This window comes from Neopelma chrysocephalum, unplaced genomic scaffold (genome assembly GCF_003984885.1).
Source record: "Neopelma chrysocephalum unplaced genomic scaffold, ASM398488v2 Primary Assembly neopelma1_23b, whole genome shotgun sequence".
NCBI lineage: Eukaryota > Metazoa > Chordata > Aves > Passeriformes > Pipridae > Neopelma > Neopelma chrysocephalum.
Window position 1 is genome coordinate 10,498,477 of NW_020897692.1, and position 15,922 is coordinate 10,514,398.

The 15,922-nt window shown below is 46.5% G+C and overlaps 1 protein-coding gene across 1 annotated transcript; it reads left to right on the top strand.

Annotated features, from left to right (window-relative positions):
- The first annotated feature begins 6,619 nt into the window (after positions 1–6,619).
- HTR1B (5-hydroxytryptamine receptor 1B) lies at positions 6,620–10,388 on the top strand. The gene is made up of 2 exons (XM_027696925.1): positions 6,620–8,434; positions 9,283–10,388. Exon 1 carries the CDS (start codon positions 7,239–7,241, stop codon positions 8,370–8,372), a length of 1,134 nt encoding a protein of 377 aa, XP_027552726.1. The 5' UTR covers positions 6,620–7,238; the 3' UTR covers positions 8,373–8,434; positions 9,283–10,388.
- Positions 10,389–15,922: the final 5,534 nt, after the last annotated feature.

Below are 15,922 nucleotides of genomic sequence, written 5' to 3' on the forward strand. Positions count from 1 at the left end.
CCAAGTCCAAAGAATGTTTGAGAGTGATGAGAAAGCCAAGGAAACCCAGAGAGAGCTCCAGATTCCTTTTTTTTTTTTTAACAATAGATGCATATTTTTATAGCAGTTGGTAAGAAGGCTGCTTAGGTTTGGAAGCCTTGGCTTCCTCTTAAAGAGGTGAACTGTGCACTCATGTACCTTTGCAGAGCTCCTGGAGCGTAGAGATGGAACTGTGAGGAGAGTAAGGATTGGGGAAGAGATATAGCAAGATCTTCCCAAGGAAAGAAAGGAAAACCCTTTCTTTTATATTTCACAACTGAAATATAAAAGCTACAAATTAAAATTATTTGATTCTGCTTCCACAAACACAGATATGACCATCTGGCAAAAATTCAATCTCAATTTTTTTTTTAATCCACTAGCATTTTAAAGTCTACACCCAGAAGCCAAGGTATTTTTAAGATCACCTGAAAACCTCTATTTGGCATGTTTTACCTGAGATCTGAATCCTTTAAGACTGACTTCCTATAATGAAAAGTAAAACATACCTTACTAAACAGAGATCACATCTATGTTTTACAGCTAAGTATTCGCTTCTCCAATAAACACCCTTACACACAAGACATCAAGACATGCACTTTTACAAGCTTCTATTAGACTTCTCAGTTAAACAATCTTTGGATAATGAAAAGATTGGGAAAAAAGAAAAGAAATACTAAAATACTGACAATTGCCATACTTCAATGGCACTGACTTCAGCTACCCTAAATCACTGGGTCAGTTCTGATCTGGGCTGCTGATTCTGCCTCTGTAGTTCTACTTGGTTACTTTGAGAAAAGTCAGACAAGACACATTCTGCTTCCAAGCAGTGGGACATACAACTGCCTTGTGTTTGGCAGAAGCTTATAGCATCACAATTTTATTTACCTACATCTTCAGGGCCTTTTGATTCTGAGAGTCTTTGTTTTCTTCCCCAAAGAGCTACACATAGAGCACTGGTGGATACTGAAGGCCTATGCCACTCAATTATTCTTTAGTAGAGTGGATTTCACAGTTAGCAACATCTAGACCAACAGTTTCATAACGGCCTCACTCCAAGACCACATTATGTTTGATTTAGCTGGTTTACAGAAATTGTCCCTTGTCACTAGAATAAGATCTTCAACTGTGCACTGCTTTGTAAAGTGCTGCTGAGAATAACTGTATGTATCTCAAATCCCTCAAAGGACTTCCTGACCTTGCAAAGCTCTGGTATTTGCATGATGCCATGGTCATTCACTTCTGCTTTAGTCTTGCTGCCCAATTCTGCTGATGAAAGTAGGCCTACAAGATCTTTGGGGCTTTCAAAATTGCTTCTGTTCCTCAATTTCTGCATGTTGTATGAAGCATCTCTATCTAAGCCTCTTGCTAAGCAGAACAGACAATTAAATTTTGCAATTAAGTCTCATACTGCAAAAGAAACTGTCAACTAGTAAACATCCTTAAAGGACTCAAATTAATGGATGATGCATTTTATTAAATTAGCAGCCCAAATCTGCATGCCAGCAAAAGCTCCTAGCTTCTGATTACCTCCGGGAACAAAGACTCTAGTCTTATAAATAGTGGCAGTGGGCTTAGCATATGTTACCTTCTTTCCTAGATAAATATTAATTAGCCATGCAGAAGAACTAGATCTTTAATAGGAAGAAATCTTTGCAGATCCCCTTAAATCAATGTTGACATGCTGATTTTACATGGAAAAGATTTGATTCCTAATTTTCAGCAATTTTACTTCTTTACAGTGATTCACTGCATTGCAAAAGTTTCCAGCAAGCTTTGTGCATTAGTAGCTTGTTACTTTAAAATGTTTTTTCAGACTTTATTTTTAAACACAAAATTCAGTGTTTTGTTTCTGAAAACTTATAGTTGGAATCCCTTTGAAATCAACCCCGGATCCTGAAAGGACGCCCTTACAGATTCCTTCCTCTAAAGCAAAGATTTGAACGTACTGAAGTGGGACAAAGCTTTAAACCTGATATAAGTCCATATCTGAAAGCAGAGGATTTATCTTCTGGCAGATCTGAGCACAGAATATGAGACTTTTTTCATTTGAATCCCTACAGAGTCTAAATGCAGTGTCCTTTGCCTCCATGATGAACAGGTGCTAAAGGTTATGCCACTGACATTTAGTTCTGGTAGACAGCTGTACCTTTATGTCATACTGTCATGGCTATTCCCTACAGGTCATTCCCCAATGGATCTGTATATGTTTTATAACAGATATGGGTGGGTCATAATCCACCTGTATTATATAGCAGGTAGGTTAAAATCCTTTAAGTATATAACTGGAGACAGCCTGAACTGAAGGGATGATCATGGAGCCAAATCCTATGGCAGAAAAACAGGCATTTGCACTGATTTTAGTGTGAATTAGAGGCTCCAGGAGCCTCAGACACAAACCACAAAAACAAGAAGCCAACAGCCCTTTTCACACAAGCAGTCAATTCTTCTGCTTTGAAATGAAGCATGAGAATTACGGGCAGCGTGGAAGGATATGGGGCAGTATTGAAGCAGATTCCTGTGGAGTATCTCCAGGAACACTGTTAAAGAGCAAATGCCATGTAGATGAATGAGGACAGTCACCAACTTCAACTTCTGCCTCCATGAACTGAAATGTGTGAGGATGGGTGCAGCGTCTGGAAATAAAATCCTAGAGACAATTTAAGAGAGGACTGGAGGTGTTGTTTTGTTTTTTTCTCTTGACCTCAGTTGCCTAGTTAGGGTAATTGAATGCTCCTGGGAGGACATCTGAGTACATTTTTCAGCAACTCACCAGGATGGGTTTAGAAACTCGGTGTGTATTTGCGCCATGTGTTTCTTTTTCTGGGTCCTTAGAGTAAAAATCAAAACTAGGCCCAGCTGTTCATTATAATTAAATTTCAGTAACTCAAGCTGAGTGATTTTATTTTGACTAGTGACTTAAAAGTGATGGCATTTAAATGGCCTTAGCTGTATTTCAAAGTTAACATTGAGAAACTTCACACGTAAATTAGTGTTATTTGTCTGTTGGCAAACTCAACAAAATACCACTGTGTTGATTTACATAGTGAAGGTTATCTTTGCTAACAGAAGGACTCAGAATTTCATTATTTAAAATATGAGTATGAATCTCATCACAAGTGCAGGAGGCTACAGATGTCATTACATACAACTTACCACCTGAGTCAAGAGCAGAGATGAGGTTTATATTGTGCACTGAGCCCCATGTGCAAATATAACAAAACCCACACAACATTACCTGTGGCCAGGACAGATCTGACTACAATGAGGACTTTTCCTTTCTGGTACTTAGGTTTGTTTCTATGTGTTTGTCTTCTCTAATTTATTTATAAGACATTTATGCCATACATGGGCAGTTTTTGAAGCAATAAACCAGTAATAGGCTCAGTTTTCATTGCTGTTTCTATATTTGGGTATTTTAGTACATCAAAATCTGGATATAAGAAGTATTAACAGTCTTATGCCAGCAGAAAGAAATTAATTTTATGCCTGCCTCTGCACAGAAGCCAAAAGCTTCAGGAAATAGGATCTCTTCTCATCTTTTCAGATCCAGTTAGGAGAAGGGAAAATAAACAATGAAATGCAAGCTTCCAGGTGCCAGCACAACAGTGTGATATGATCATTCATGTGGTAATACATATGATTTACAATATGTGTCTGACTAGCACTCCAAGACTGCAGTACTTAATAATGATCTAGGTAGAACCTGGTCCTGCTTTCATGAACCCTTGGCCTGTGGGAGTTGAGTTGTGACAGGGGGCTATGGGCAGCCTGGCAAGCAGAGAGGAAGAGCAATTTTTTAAAACCTGAGCACCTCTTGTTCTGACACAAATCCTGGGAACCAGCATGCACAGCCTAAAGAAAGCAGCAGTTCCAGTGCTTGGGTGGGGACACGTCTTCTTCATGCCCCTCCAGCAGTGATATGCAGCACTGTTAGGAAGCTGGCTTTACTTTCTTGCTGCAGCTGTTCCTAGCCCGAGACTGAAGCCTTGGAGAGAAGCATGGGGAATGCTTACTGAACCCGCCCAGGAAGATCAGGTGGGAAGTCAGGTGAAGTCACCACAGAGAGAGCTGCCATGCCCTGGGTGAACATTTTGCTCACCGCTCGCAGCAGTTCTACACAAATAAGTAAGAAACTAGTAAACATGAGAAGAAAACAAATGAGCGATGAAAAAAGCATCTTCTTGGCAAGACAAAGAGAGAAGCAATGAATGATGATTACTGCTGAATAATAATCCAGAATTAATGGAGAAGGGCAACAGCAAAAGCTGTGCACAGAACACAAACATTTTATCATGAGGATAAACAGTGACATTAGTAGGTTGGCCAAAACTCATCACTTGTTCACATAATACTTGTCTGCATTACACAACATGGCTGACAGCAGTGGCTAAAACTACAACATTGCCCTTGGAGACTCTATAATTTTATAAGAGCTTTTCCATAAGAGAAAAGCTGTTCCAACACTGAATCAAGGGCTAGGTTTTTCTCTTGTTATTATTGGTGTTTTAAATTTAAATCACTCAGATACATAGCCCTATTTGGGAAGAATGCTGAGCTACAGAGGCTCGAGGGCAGTTGCCAACTTAAGCACAACTAAATTAAGCCAGAAATGTCAAGCAGAAGTGAAAGCAATATCACACTGTATTAGAAACCAGGATTATAAAATCTTTGCCTATCAAAGAGATCAGAAGAATGTAGATAGCTCTGTATTATTATTTTTAATGCAGTAAAGCCTAGAGGCTCCAATCAATTACCAGGCACCACAAGGAGGTGGTGCCTGCTTGAACACAAGGAGGTACCACAAATAAAAACATGGAAACAGACCAAACACTCTCCAAAGCCCTTTTGGGAAAACAGAAAGGCTCACTGACATTTTATCTTCCTGTCAGTTCAGTGAATGTAGACGAACCCTGACTGCCACACTTTCATTAATCCAAGACAATCCTCCTCCTGCCTCACTCCTTGAGAAAGTCTAACTAAAGATCTGGAACTGATTTTACAAAATCTCAAGAACCATCACTGTTTTTTTGATCTCAGGAGGCCTGTGGGTGCTTAGCACATCCCAAGATCAGGGCACCTTGCCCTGTACTGAAACAGGGAGAGAAGGGGCTGTCTCTGCAGGGCTCTGGCTTTCTGTGCTACTATGCAGCCCTGGCTCTTCTTCAGTTCAGTGCTTCTCTTTCTACAGTTTCCTCACCCTCTGGGCTACGATGGATTTTCTCCAGCCTCCTTTCGCTGTCTTTCCTTGATCTGCATCCTCTCAGGTGTGCCAGTTCCTCTTGCTCAAGGATGACCAACAGGGCACTGAGGTTTCTCACCCTGCCCATAAGCTCCGTGTCCCAAGCAGAACGCTGTAGTGCCTGTCCCTGTGCGGAGCTGAGCATGGCCCAGGAAGAACAGGGCCTCAGAGAAACTGTTTGCCTTTCCATGACAGAGGAAACCGTCCAGAAGCAGATATCCAAGACAGAAGTGCTGAGAGTTTGCAGGGAGCTTAGGCAGGTAACAGCATATGTGAACAAACATGCCTGCAGACTAAAAAGCCTTGCCTCCACTTTACTGGCTTTGTCGTGGCATCTTTGGGAGATTTACTCGGGCTGGAGCATAGACATTTCACCGAGCTTGGAATTACCCTGACCCAGCAAAAAGCAAGCTCGCACTTCCCTTGGCGTGTAAAACTTTTCTGCGGCTGCGGAGAACAAACACTGGCAAGATCTGTGGGACCTGGATAAACGTGTGCTCCCGGTGCTCCTCCTGCCCCCGCCTCCCGACCGCTGAAGAAACCTGCGGGGCACGTCAGGGCTGCTCAACCGCGGGCGTGCATTTCCAAGCACACCAGGAAAAAGAAAAGGGGGAAAAAATATATTAAAAAAATGGAGGGGAAGGGGGCGGGGGATAAGAAAGCCAGAGCCCAGAAGGCACGAGATTACTATAAGTGTAAAGCAGGCGTGGGATGCGCACCCTTACAGCAGCGGAACTCGCCGCGCTGCGCAGCCCCTCGCCCGCAGGGCAGGGCGAGGAAACCGAGCTGCCGGCCTGCTCCGGCTGTGCCCCTGTCCCGCATCGTCTTGGTCGCCCCGGCCCCTCCCACACGCCCAGCTCCGGCACCGAGCGACACTTGCCACCCGCCGAGGGACGCGGCGGCAGGCAGTACAGCCCCCGAGAAGCCTGGCATCGCCCAGCCCCGCGGCGTAGAGGGCACGGTGCAAGGTGGGATGGGGACAACCGCAGGACCAAGGAGCACCCGCAACACCCAGCGCCATGGCACCCCAAACCGGAATGGAAGAAGAGGGGCTGCCCCCCTGGTGGGGTGGGGAGCGTGCCCGGGCTCCTCCCGACGCCTGCAGGGACAGGGGCGGGGGACAGCGGTGGGGCGGTGCGCGGAGCCGGGGCGGGCCGGGCCCCCCCCCGGTCGGACGGCTGGTGGGTGCGGGAGGGAGGGCGGAGGGAGGCGACGGCAGCTCCTCCTCCGCGGGCAGGCGGGCAGCTCGACCGGCAGCGGCACCGGTTGCTCAGTGCCGGCGGAGCCGCGCCGCCCGCTATATAAGAGGCGGCGGCTGCTCGCCGCTCCCTCACACCGGCCCCTGCCTGCGGCTGCCGGCGCTGGGCGGAGGCCGGGCCCCGGCAGCATGGCCCGCGGCGGGGCGCAATGGGAGGTGGTTTCCCCCTCTGCCTCCCGCGGACCCTCCTCTTCCTCCTCCTCCTGCTCCTCCCGTACCCGCGGTGGCGGCTGCAAACTTGCTGCGGCGGGCTGCTTGTGAAGGCACAGCCCGGCGGGGCGGCTCCGCTGCCCTCGCAGCCCCCGCCGTCGCGCCCGCAGCCCGGGGGACGAGGCCGCCGCCCGCGGGCATGCGGCGCCGCCGCTGCGCCCGTCGAGACACCGTGTGGAGCCGCGGGCGGCGGGGCTACGCTTAGGGCCGGCCGGGGCGGGAGCCCCATGTCTGGGGCTCGCCGCGCTCCGCGGGCAGGCGGCGGGGCGATGAGCTGGCGGGGCGAGCGGGCGCCCCTGGCCCCCGTTTTGCCCTGCTCCCTCGCCCGTGGGGAGTGAGGCTCCGCGGAGCCCGCTCGGTGCTCCCGGAAGGGCGGGCAAGCGGGCGGGAGGTGGTGCCGGCGCGGGGATGCTGCAGCCCTCCCCCGGCGCCGACGGGGTCCTGCCGGGGTAGCGGCCCCGGCGTGCCGCGCCGAATCCCGCCGTCTGCGGGGGCGGCGGCCGCGGAGGGATGGAGCCGACCGGCCCCTGCCGGGCGCAGCTGGTGTCCGCCAACGACTCTTACCAAAACTGTAGCGCCGAGGAAGCGATCTACCAAGATGCCACCCCCCTCTCCGGGAAGATCGTGCTCGCCGTCGTCCTGGCGCTGCTCACCCTGGCCACGGTGCTCTCCAACGCCTTTGTCATCGCCACGGTCTACCAGACGAGGAAACTCCACACGCCGGCCAACTATCTGATCGCCTCGTTGGCCGTCACCGACCTCCTCGTTTCCATCCTCGTCATGCCTATCAGCACCGTGTACACTGTGACCGGCAAGTGGAAGCTGGGTCAGATAGTCTGCGATATCTGGCTGTCCTCGGACATCACCTGTTGCACGGCGTCCATCCTGCACCTCTGTGTCATTGCCCTGGACCGCTACTGGGCGATCACCGACGCCGTCGAGTACTCCACGAAACGGACTCCCAGGCGGGCAGCGGGCATGATCGCACTGGTATGGATCTTCTCCATCTGCATCTCCATGCCCCCTTTGTTTTGGCGGCAGGCGAAGGCTGAGGAGGTCTCTCACTGTGTGGTGAACACGGACCACGTCCTCTACACCGTATACTCCACGGTAGGAGCCTTCTACTTCCCCACTCTGCTTCTGATAGCCCTCTATGGGAGGATCTACGTGGAAGCCAGGTCGCGGATTTTGAAGCAGACGCCAAAGAAAGCAGGTAAAAGACTAACGCGGGCTCAGTTAATCACGGACTCCCCGGGGTCGACCTCCTCCGTCACATCCATAAACTCCAAGGCTCCCGAGGGATCCAGCGAAACGGGCTCCCCTGTGTACATGAACCAGGTGAAGGTGAAGGTCTCGGATGCCCTGCTGGAGAAAAAGAAGCTGACGGCCGCTAGAGAGCGGAAAGCTACAAAGACTTTAGGGATTATTTTAGGAGCCTTCATCGTCTGTTGGCTGCCTTTTTTCATCATCAGCCTGGTGTTGCCTATTTGCAAGGACGCTTGCTGGTTCCACATGGCCATCTTTGACTTTTTCACGTGGCTTGGATATCTCAACTCCCTCATCAACCCCGTCATCTATACTATGTCTAACGAAGACTTCAAACAAGCTTTTCACAAACTCATACGTTTCCGATGCACAGGTTGAGATGTTGAATGCGATGTGTTCTCCGGGGCAGCCCCCATGCACGCCCGCGCCCGGCGCCACAGGTAGGTCCGGGCTCCGCCGCCTCCTCCCCGGAGAGCCGCAGTGCTCGGGACGGGAAGAGCTCGGGGGGCGGGAAGGGGGAGAGAAGGGGTGCGACCCCACAAATAGCTGGTGTTCAGACCCTTCGCTAGTGGCGGCAAGCAGCGGGGATGCTGCACGCTCCTGACATTTCACAGTGTGTGTGTGTGTGTCGTGTGTGCCCCCCGCCCCCCAGCTCGTAGGTAGTGAGTCAACGGCAATCTGCTTTTTACTCCACCTATTAAATCAGTCTGCCGCCATTTCGCATGCCAATGCCCATGATTTGGCCAATTAGTGCTAAACGGTACTTGCTTTTCGAGCCCCTGGCAGCCGAGCTCCCCGGAGAGCGCCGGGGCCGGGCCGGTCCCCGCGGCGTCGCTCCCGGTGCCGCCTCCTGGCACCCGGCGGCAGCTGCACGGGCCGATGGGCAGCTGGGGGTGCAGCCCCCTTGGGAAGCAGTCGTGCAGCCCCAGTGTCCGCGGCGTGTCGTTTTTTGGGTTTTTGTTTTTTTTGCGAGGACAGGCCCCAGATGAAGGCTGCTGGCGAAGTCGAGCCCTACTTCTTTCTGGCCTCCTCACGGCTCCATCTGCTCCTGCGGGAGCGGAGCCGGCCGCGAGCAGGCGTCCCGAGGGGAAAGCTGCCCCTTAGCCCCGTGAGAGACCCGTCACTTCGGTGTGTCTCTTCACAAGCGGAGGGGCTCTACCTTTCCGCGCCTCGGACAGCAGTGGCTGTCAGCTCATCGCTAAACTGGGCGCCAGGTTCTGCAGAATGCATACATGCCGTTATTGTGATACTTTAATAATTCTGCCAATCTTTTGCTTTTTGTCTGCAGAATCAAGTTGCTATTGTAAAGACCCACTGCTTGAAACTTCCCCAAGCCCAGTTGCCAGACTCATGATGCTGCAAAAACGTCAATACATACTGCCACCAAACTGCTCAGCTCTGCGTTTCAGTGTAATGACTCTGGCAGAGATGCTGTTCCAATAGGCACGCAGATCAGTTGCAAAAAAAGAGGGCAGCCTCGAATCAAGGTTTATAATTCATCTGGAATGAAGAAAAAAGTTTGAGAGTAAACTCCATTTATTTTGCAGGCTTAACTTAATTTGTTCTCCAACTGGTTGTAGGGGTGTGCACAAGAGCACAGTTGTCTCTGTCCGTGTTGGTAGCATAGTTGTACTTCTGCACATCTGTAATTTCTTACAGTGGAAAGAGTTGCTCCCTTCACTTAGAAGGCCAAAAGGAGAAAAAAGCAGCTTTTAAAATAGGAGAGTCGCAGTAAATTCTGTAAACGACTCCTTTAGCTGAACGTGTGAGAAGTGACAGTGTGCAAAAGTTATATTTGTATTTCAAAACAATAGCAAATGCTCTAGAAACAAAGTTGTAGACCTCTTCAACTGCACTGCATACCTGTAGTCTGTCCTCATAGTTGCCTTTATAAAGTAAATACTTCTTGATTCTACTCCATTACTCAAGAGCAGAAATCAAGAAGTCCAATGACCTTTTCCATAAACCAGCTGAGAATAGAAGTAGCAGTTTGATGTTGTAACCATGTTTTCCATTTTGTGTTGGTTGCACACCCTTACCGCATGAACCACTGCGAAATTTATAACTAAGTACTTACATTATTAAGTGTATTTTGTAAAGAAGTGAAGCAGTTTGCCCTTTCAGAAGAGCAATTTCACCTGCAAAATAAATACCCATGAATCATGAATTAACTGATGTTAGTGAAATTTCTTGCCTCCCTACTTCCCCCCTGTTTTTTCTTTTTTTTCCCCCCTGCCCGCCCCCCCCCCCCCATTGGACCTTAAGACAGGTCTATACATACTCAGCAGAGTTTCAGGATATGGTCCACCTGCTGTGATAGAACTGCATTGATTGTTTCTGTTATGTGTAAATGAAAATGAGTATAAACAATAAAACGCTTGACTGTGTTCTCAAGAGTGGTAGCAATTGTGTGATTGAAAGGAGTACTTATGGTTTATCTGGTTCTCAGTATTGACTTTTTAGGTAACGCTGATTTGATGAGTCACTAAAGAAAGCAATTGATGGAGGTTGAAATTGCCATCTTCAATCAGTAGTTAATTTTTTAACAGGCAGCTTTACTTTAATTGTAACTAGTACTGTTAGGTATAATTCTTACTATTTTCATGTAGTGTCAGAATAAAATTTATAGGTTTTTTTAAAAAATATTTTTCTTACTCCTTTAAAAGCAAACGAAACTTATTTTAGCACTTGGTGGATACTGTAGGCAATGCTCTTTTAAAACCCTATGTATGTATTCTAAATGTGGGCTGTTACAAGACTGAGAAAATCTTACATGATTTGTCTACCTGCTATTCTTCAGAGAGTCATTCAAGTAATAAGGATTTATTTACCTAACTGACTAGTAAAGAAAGAACCTGACCCTCTGTGCTTCTGAACTGGTCATGGGCAGAAAGAAGTCTGTAAGATACAAAGTAAAGCAGTGGAAATTAAGCATTTTCAGTAATTTAAAGAAATCCAGAAAACTTGCCTTAAAATTACATACCTCAAAAAAAGAGACCTACTATAGTATGCTTCAAGAAAGTACCCTCTTAAATTATTAAAGACAGATGTGATTAGAGGAATTTTCTAAAACACTATCTTCTTCTATTGAAATGCTTGTATTCCTTTTAAGTTTAATTTTTTTTTGCATCTATAGGATGAAAAAATCAAGGAAGATAACATAAAACAGTGCTTAACCTGTTTTCATCTGTCATTTTCTGGTCACGTAGAATGAATTTTGTTTAGCCAAAATTCTTTCTCACCAGGCTTCTTGTGCATGTAAAAAATGGAAAATGAAACTGTAAAATGAGTATTTTCAGCACTTCCAGAGGCTTGAGTCTTCTCTCAGTTTTACAAAGTTATGGGACTTGGAGAGCAGCGAGGTTCAGGAGTTGGGCTTTGTGTTCTTCACACTGTTGAATATACCTTCATCTTCAGCAACTGGCAGCAAATACTCCCAGCTCCCTGTTGTGATGTAAGGATTTTGCTGAGAAACTAATTCGTCAAGAAATTATCCTTTTAAGTTTATGCTGAGGCTCTGAACTTTGTGCACAAGTAAGCATTTCAGACAGCCATGCTCACTGTTGGGAAGACGGCGTGGAAGCTGCGCTGAGTGACTTGGGGCCAGAGGAGAGGAGGCTGAGTGGAGTCCTGCTGAGATACCTGCTCGTTAAAGGCCTTGTGCTACTGGAGCAGCAGCATCTTGTTCAGAAAACCATTCCCCCAGGGAGATAGGTAGAGTGAGGACATGCATCTGTTTGCAGTGAAGGAGAAGAAATGTAGGGCAAATGTTGCTCAGTGCCAGAAAATATAAATATGTAAAATGTGTTCCAGGATTCGTATAGAGTGTTTTAGGGCGGGTAGAGTGTCCCATGTGTGCTTCACTTCTCTGTGACTGGCAGAGTGTGTCCTGGTTGAACCTAGGTTTTAAAAGATGCTCGGGATGTGGCAGTAAAGACTCTCTCTGAAGAGGTCTGAGGATATTGCTGTCCTGCTTCTCTGCTCCCTTGCTGTGCCTGGGTGCAGTGCTCTGCCTTTTGAAGGGTAGCAGGAGAGGCTGTCCTTTCTGTCCACCTCATGTCTGTCTTCCCATGGAAGCGGCTCAGACGACCCTGCCTCTTCGTGGTTTTGTCATAGGAACCTCTTCGTGACCCTGCAGGTAAACTCTAAAGGTGCTTAAGCTCATGCTGTCTCAGTCTTTCATTACAGAAGTAGCATGCCTTTCTCTTATTTCTTGCCTTCAGTTCACACAGTCAGATGATGCTTTTAAGACAAATGTCTCTTAGGCACTGAAGTTTGAAGTTGAACACACATTTACAGGCCTTGTGCTTCCCACGTTTCATGGCAAGGGATACGTGTGTGGTAGTGTTGCTGACTGCAAGCGCTGTGAGGCATATGACGGTTCAACAGTAGCTGCCATTGTGGGAGCAGCTGATTGCAGCCCCATAGCTGCACTGTTTTCCTACTATTCCTCAATTCTATTTAAGAGGCACTTCTTGCTCTTCCAATTAGTAGAACAGATGTAGAATATAGAAATTGAGAGGGGAAATCACTTGCAATGAACCTTCATACAGCTGTGCAGCAGCCTACAAAGGTCTACCTTTTCTCCCTGCGTAAGAAAGAAAAAAAGACTAATGTGCCAAGGCTCCATGGGACAAAAGAGATTTCAACTAATTGTCTGCACATTTATACCATATTCACTGCCAGAGGGTTTGAGGAAACTGGCCTGGCTTTCAGCTTCCAGCAGGGCCTTGTACAGGAGGGATGACTGCATTTGGAGCAGCTGATTTCCACCCTCTTCTGCCCCTTCCTGCAAAAAGAGAATTTGCCTTCCGTTAGCAGAGCACTCCATGCATTTTCTGAGTCGAAGGTGTTACTCCTGTGTTCTCTTGGTCCATAAGGATTGGATATTGTCAGATCTTTAACTTGAAAATCCAGATGAGTCTAAAGCTATTCTTTCAAGGAGCAAAGTGAAAAAGACAAGTGGTAGTAACATTGGAGAATAAGCATTGCGATTTGTAGCAGCAGCTAAGGCTGAGCAGCATGGCTGAGAGCAGTTCTGTAGGCAAATGATAAAATTCCTTTTAAATTGAAGCGTAGCAGAGATTGAAGAACAGGTTTCTCCAGCAGAGAGCCTGTAGCAAAGAAAGAGGTCAAGGAAATAGTCCAAAATCTTCAAGCTTTGACGAGAGTATAAGGAGAAAAACCCAAAGTTACTACTCCGTGTCTCAGGAGTCCAGTAGATAGGTGAGCAGACAGTTTTAGAGAGAAGAACCATACCCAGAGGCATGTAGGAAAATAATAGATGTGCATTTATGCAATAAAGTAGGTACCAACTCCTCTTCGTGTGTTGGAAACCTTTTTGTCTTTAGGGGAACCACACATATTTGAGATATATCCTTAAAAACCTGCCTACATCAGGACAGAAAGGTTAGTGGTTTGTGTTAAGAGTTTCAGCAGTTAATAGCTAAGACAGAACACAGAAGCAGTTTAAGTGAACTCTTCTACAGCAATGAGTCTGGCTGATAATGACCTTGAAACATTTAAGTGCAGAATAATATAGAAAAGCAAGAAGAAATGAAGCTTTTTAATCAATCACGTATTAAGCTTGAAAAATGTAATATAACAGGCAACTCAATAGGTGAGGTGAAGAGGAGATCCACAGGATATCAAATTTACAATATAGAGATCAAAATCTCTTACTGAGTCATTTTCAAGAGCCGGAGAAAGAAAATCTTTGCTGTTCTTTTCAGAGATCAAACTCCTTGCAGTCATCCCTATAAAGGAACAAGACTTTTTTATTGTCTTTATACAAATAATACTTTGAAGACTACAAATCAGATGGAGTTCACGGCTGCAGGGCTTTCACTGAGTAATCATATGTTCTGTCTTTTAGGCTGAACGGTCATAGAAAAATAAGAAAGACGGGAACAGGTGATGATTATGTAAAACAACCCCTTTTTGGTATTTCTTTCCTTATCCGGAACCAAGGCAAAAAATGAGAACAGGAAAAAATACAGTCTGAAAAATTAAGGCATTATTGAGGTTACATCAGATTTCAGGAACATGTTTAGTGTAAAATGGGGCAAAAAATACCCCAAAACATTTCCAGAATTCAGAGATGTTGAAATTAGATTAGAAGTTTCCTTCCATCCATATACCTCAGGGGTCCCACTATCCTAATATTAATTCTATAGTACTGTTTCTAAAAATCTTTATATTCCCAAATATGTTTAAATTAACATTTTTTAATACATTCACATCCACTTTTATATTAAGGCATACACTTCCCAAGCTCATTCACTCTTTTCCTGTAGATTTCAAATTGCAATTTGTGCTCTTTCCTACCTGTGTGCTCTGTTTAGAACATAAATCTCATTTTAATCCAGCCTTCCTAAAACTCAGTCTCTATGAGAAACATTGTTTTCAAAGGGAATATTAGGATCAGTACTTTTAGGACAATTAGTACAAAAGCAAGCAATGTTCCTGTTTCTTATCTACAGGAGAGGCTGTCCTTCCCTGAACTTCATTCCGAGAAAAACCGAAGGTGGATTTGAAGGATGCAGATATGACAGAATCTGGACCATAAACCAGTGCAGACATAGAGAACAGCCAGGTGTTTGGGCAGCAGAAGCAAAGCATCAGTGCTAAGCTTGTATTGGGATGGGTCTCTCTGACCCACAAGGGACATACCAAAACTCTGCATTTATTTGAGTCCAGAAAGATTCTAAGGAGTAGTGTATATAGGTGAGAGGTGGTGAAGAAACATGTTTTCCCTGGAGGCCCCACAGGCTCTGTCACCTGTGGGTCTGTTTGGCCCTGGCTTGGGGCAGCTCTGACGCAGGAGCTGCCTGGCCACGGATCAGACTACTGCGAGGACCATGTTGGGGGAGCCAAATCCAGTAGCCTCGTAGAGGCGAAGTTGCACAACTCCATGTCTTAGGTCCAATCAGTAGTTAGGCTGAGCAAGTTTCCCAGCTGCATGCATACATGTATATATGTGCAACACATCTATATGTATACACATTGCAAGCCACGCACATCAGCACAGATGGAGGTGCTTAGTGCTCACACCAAGACAGGCAGCACCCATAGCCTCATAGAGGACCCTCACCTCTCTGGCTAATCAGATTGGAGGTCCACTAGTAATAATTATATACATATATATATATATGCATATATGTAAAATGGATCCCTCCAGCAGCTGGACTAAAACACTGGATCCCAGTTTTTTTCACCTGGACATATGAATCTGCCATGCTGTAGCTCCACTCAAGCTGTTGGTACAGATCTCTTGCATATACACACACGTACACAACTACATGCATGTGTGCACATACACCCATTAAGGATGCCACAGTGGCACACATTCAGGCACACACACATGCACCTGACTCCCAGGGCACTTCACCCACTCTTTGGCTACTCTGGCTTGATCTTTGCAAGTGATCATACACTCATTCTTGCTGGTCTTGCCAGTTTTTGCGCTGCAGACATGCAACTCCTCCCACTGAGGAGTTGAGCCATTGGCTTTTAGACCTCCAGCCACGCACATGCACGTGAGACAGAGATGCTGAGGTAGGAAAAGAGTTACAAACAGAGTTTCATTAGAAGACGTGCCAGACTGCACTGATCGGGAATAGGGTATGACCAGGCAATGGATACCAACCAGCCCTTGTTTACACAGGGCCAGTCCTTTTTATCCTTTTATCACTCATTATGTCATTTCTTCCTACGCTTGTTCATCCCCAAATGTTCTTGAGCCCTCCCTTTCCTCACCTTTGGTTTCTCCGCCAAACATCACACTCTAAATCTTGTGCTATGCCCAAGTGCTCTTTCCTTGGCTCTCAAAATGCATCCCATATCCTTAGATGGTAATCTGCTCCAGTCCTAAAGGTACTCCTGTTGACTCGTGGCGGGTTTTATGTCTGGATACAGGGGCTTGTGTC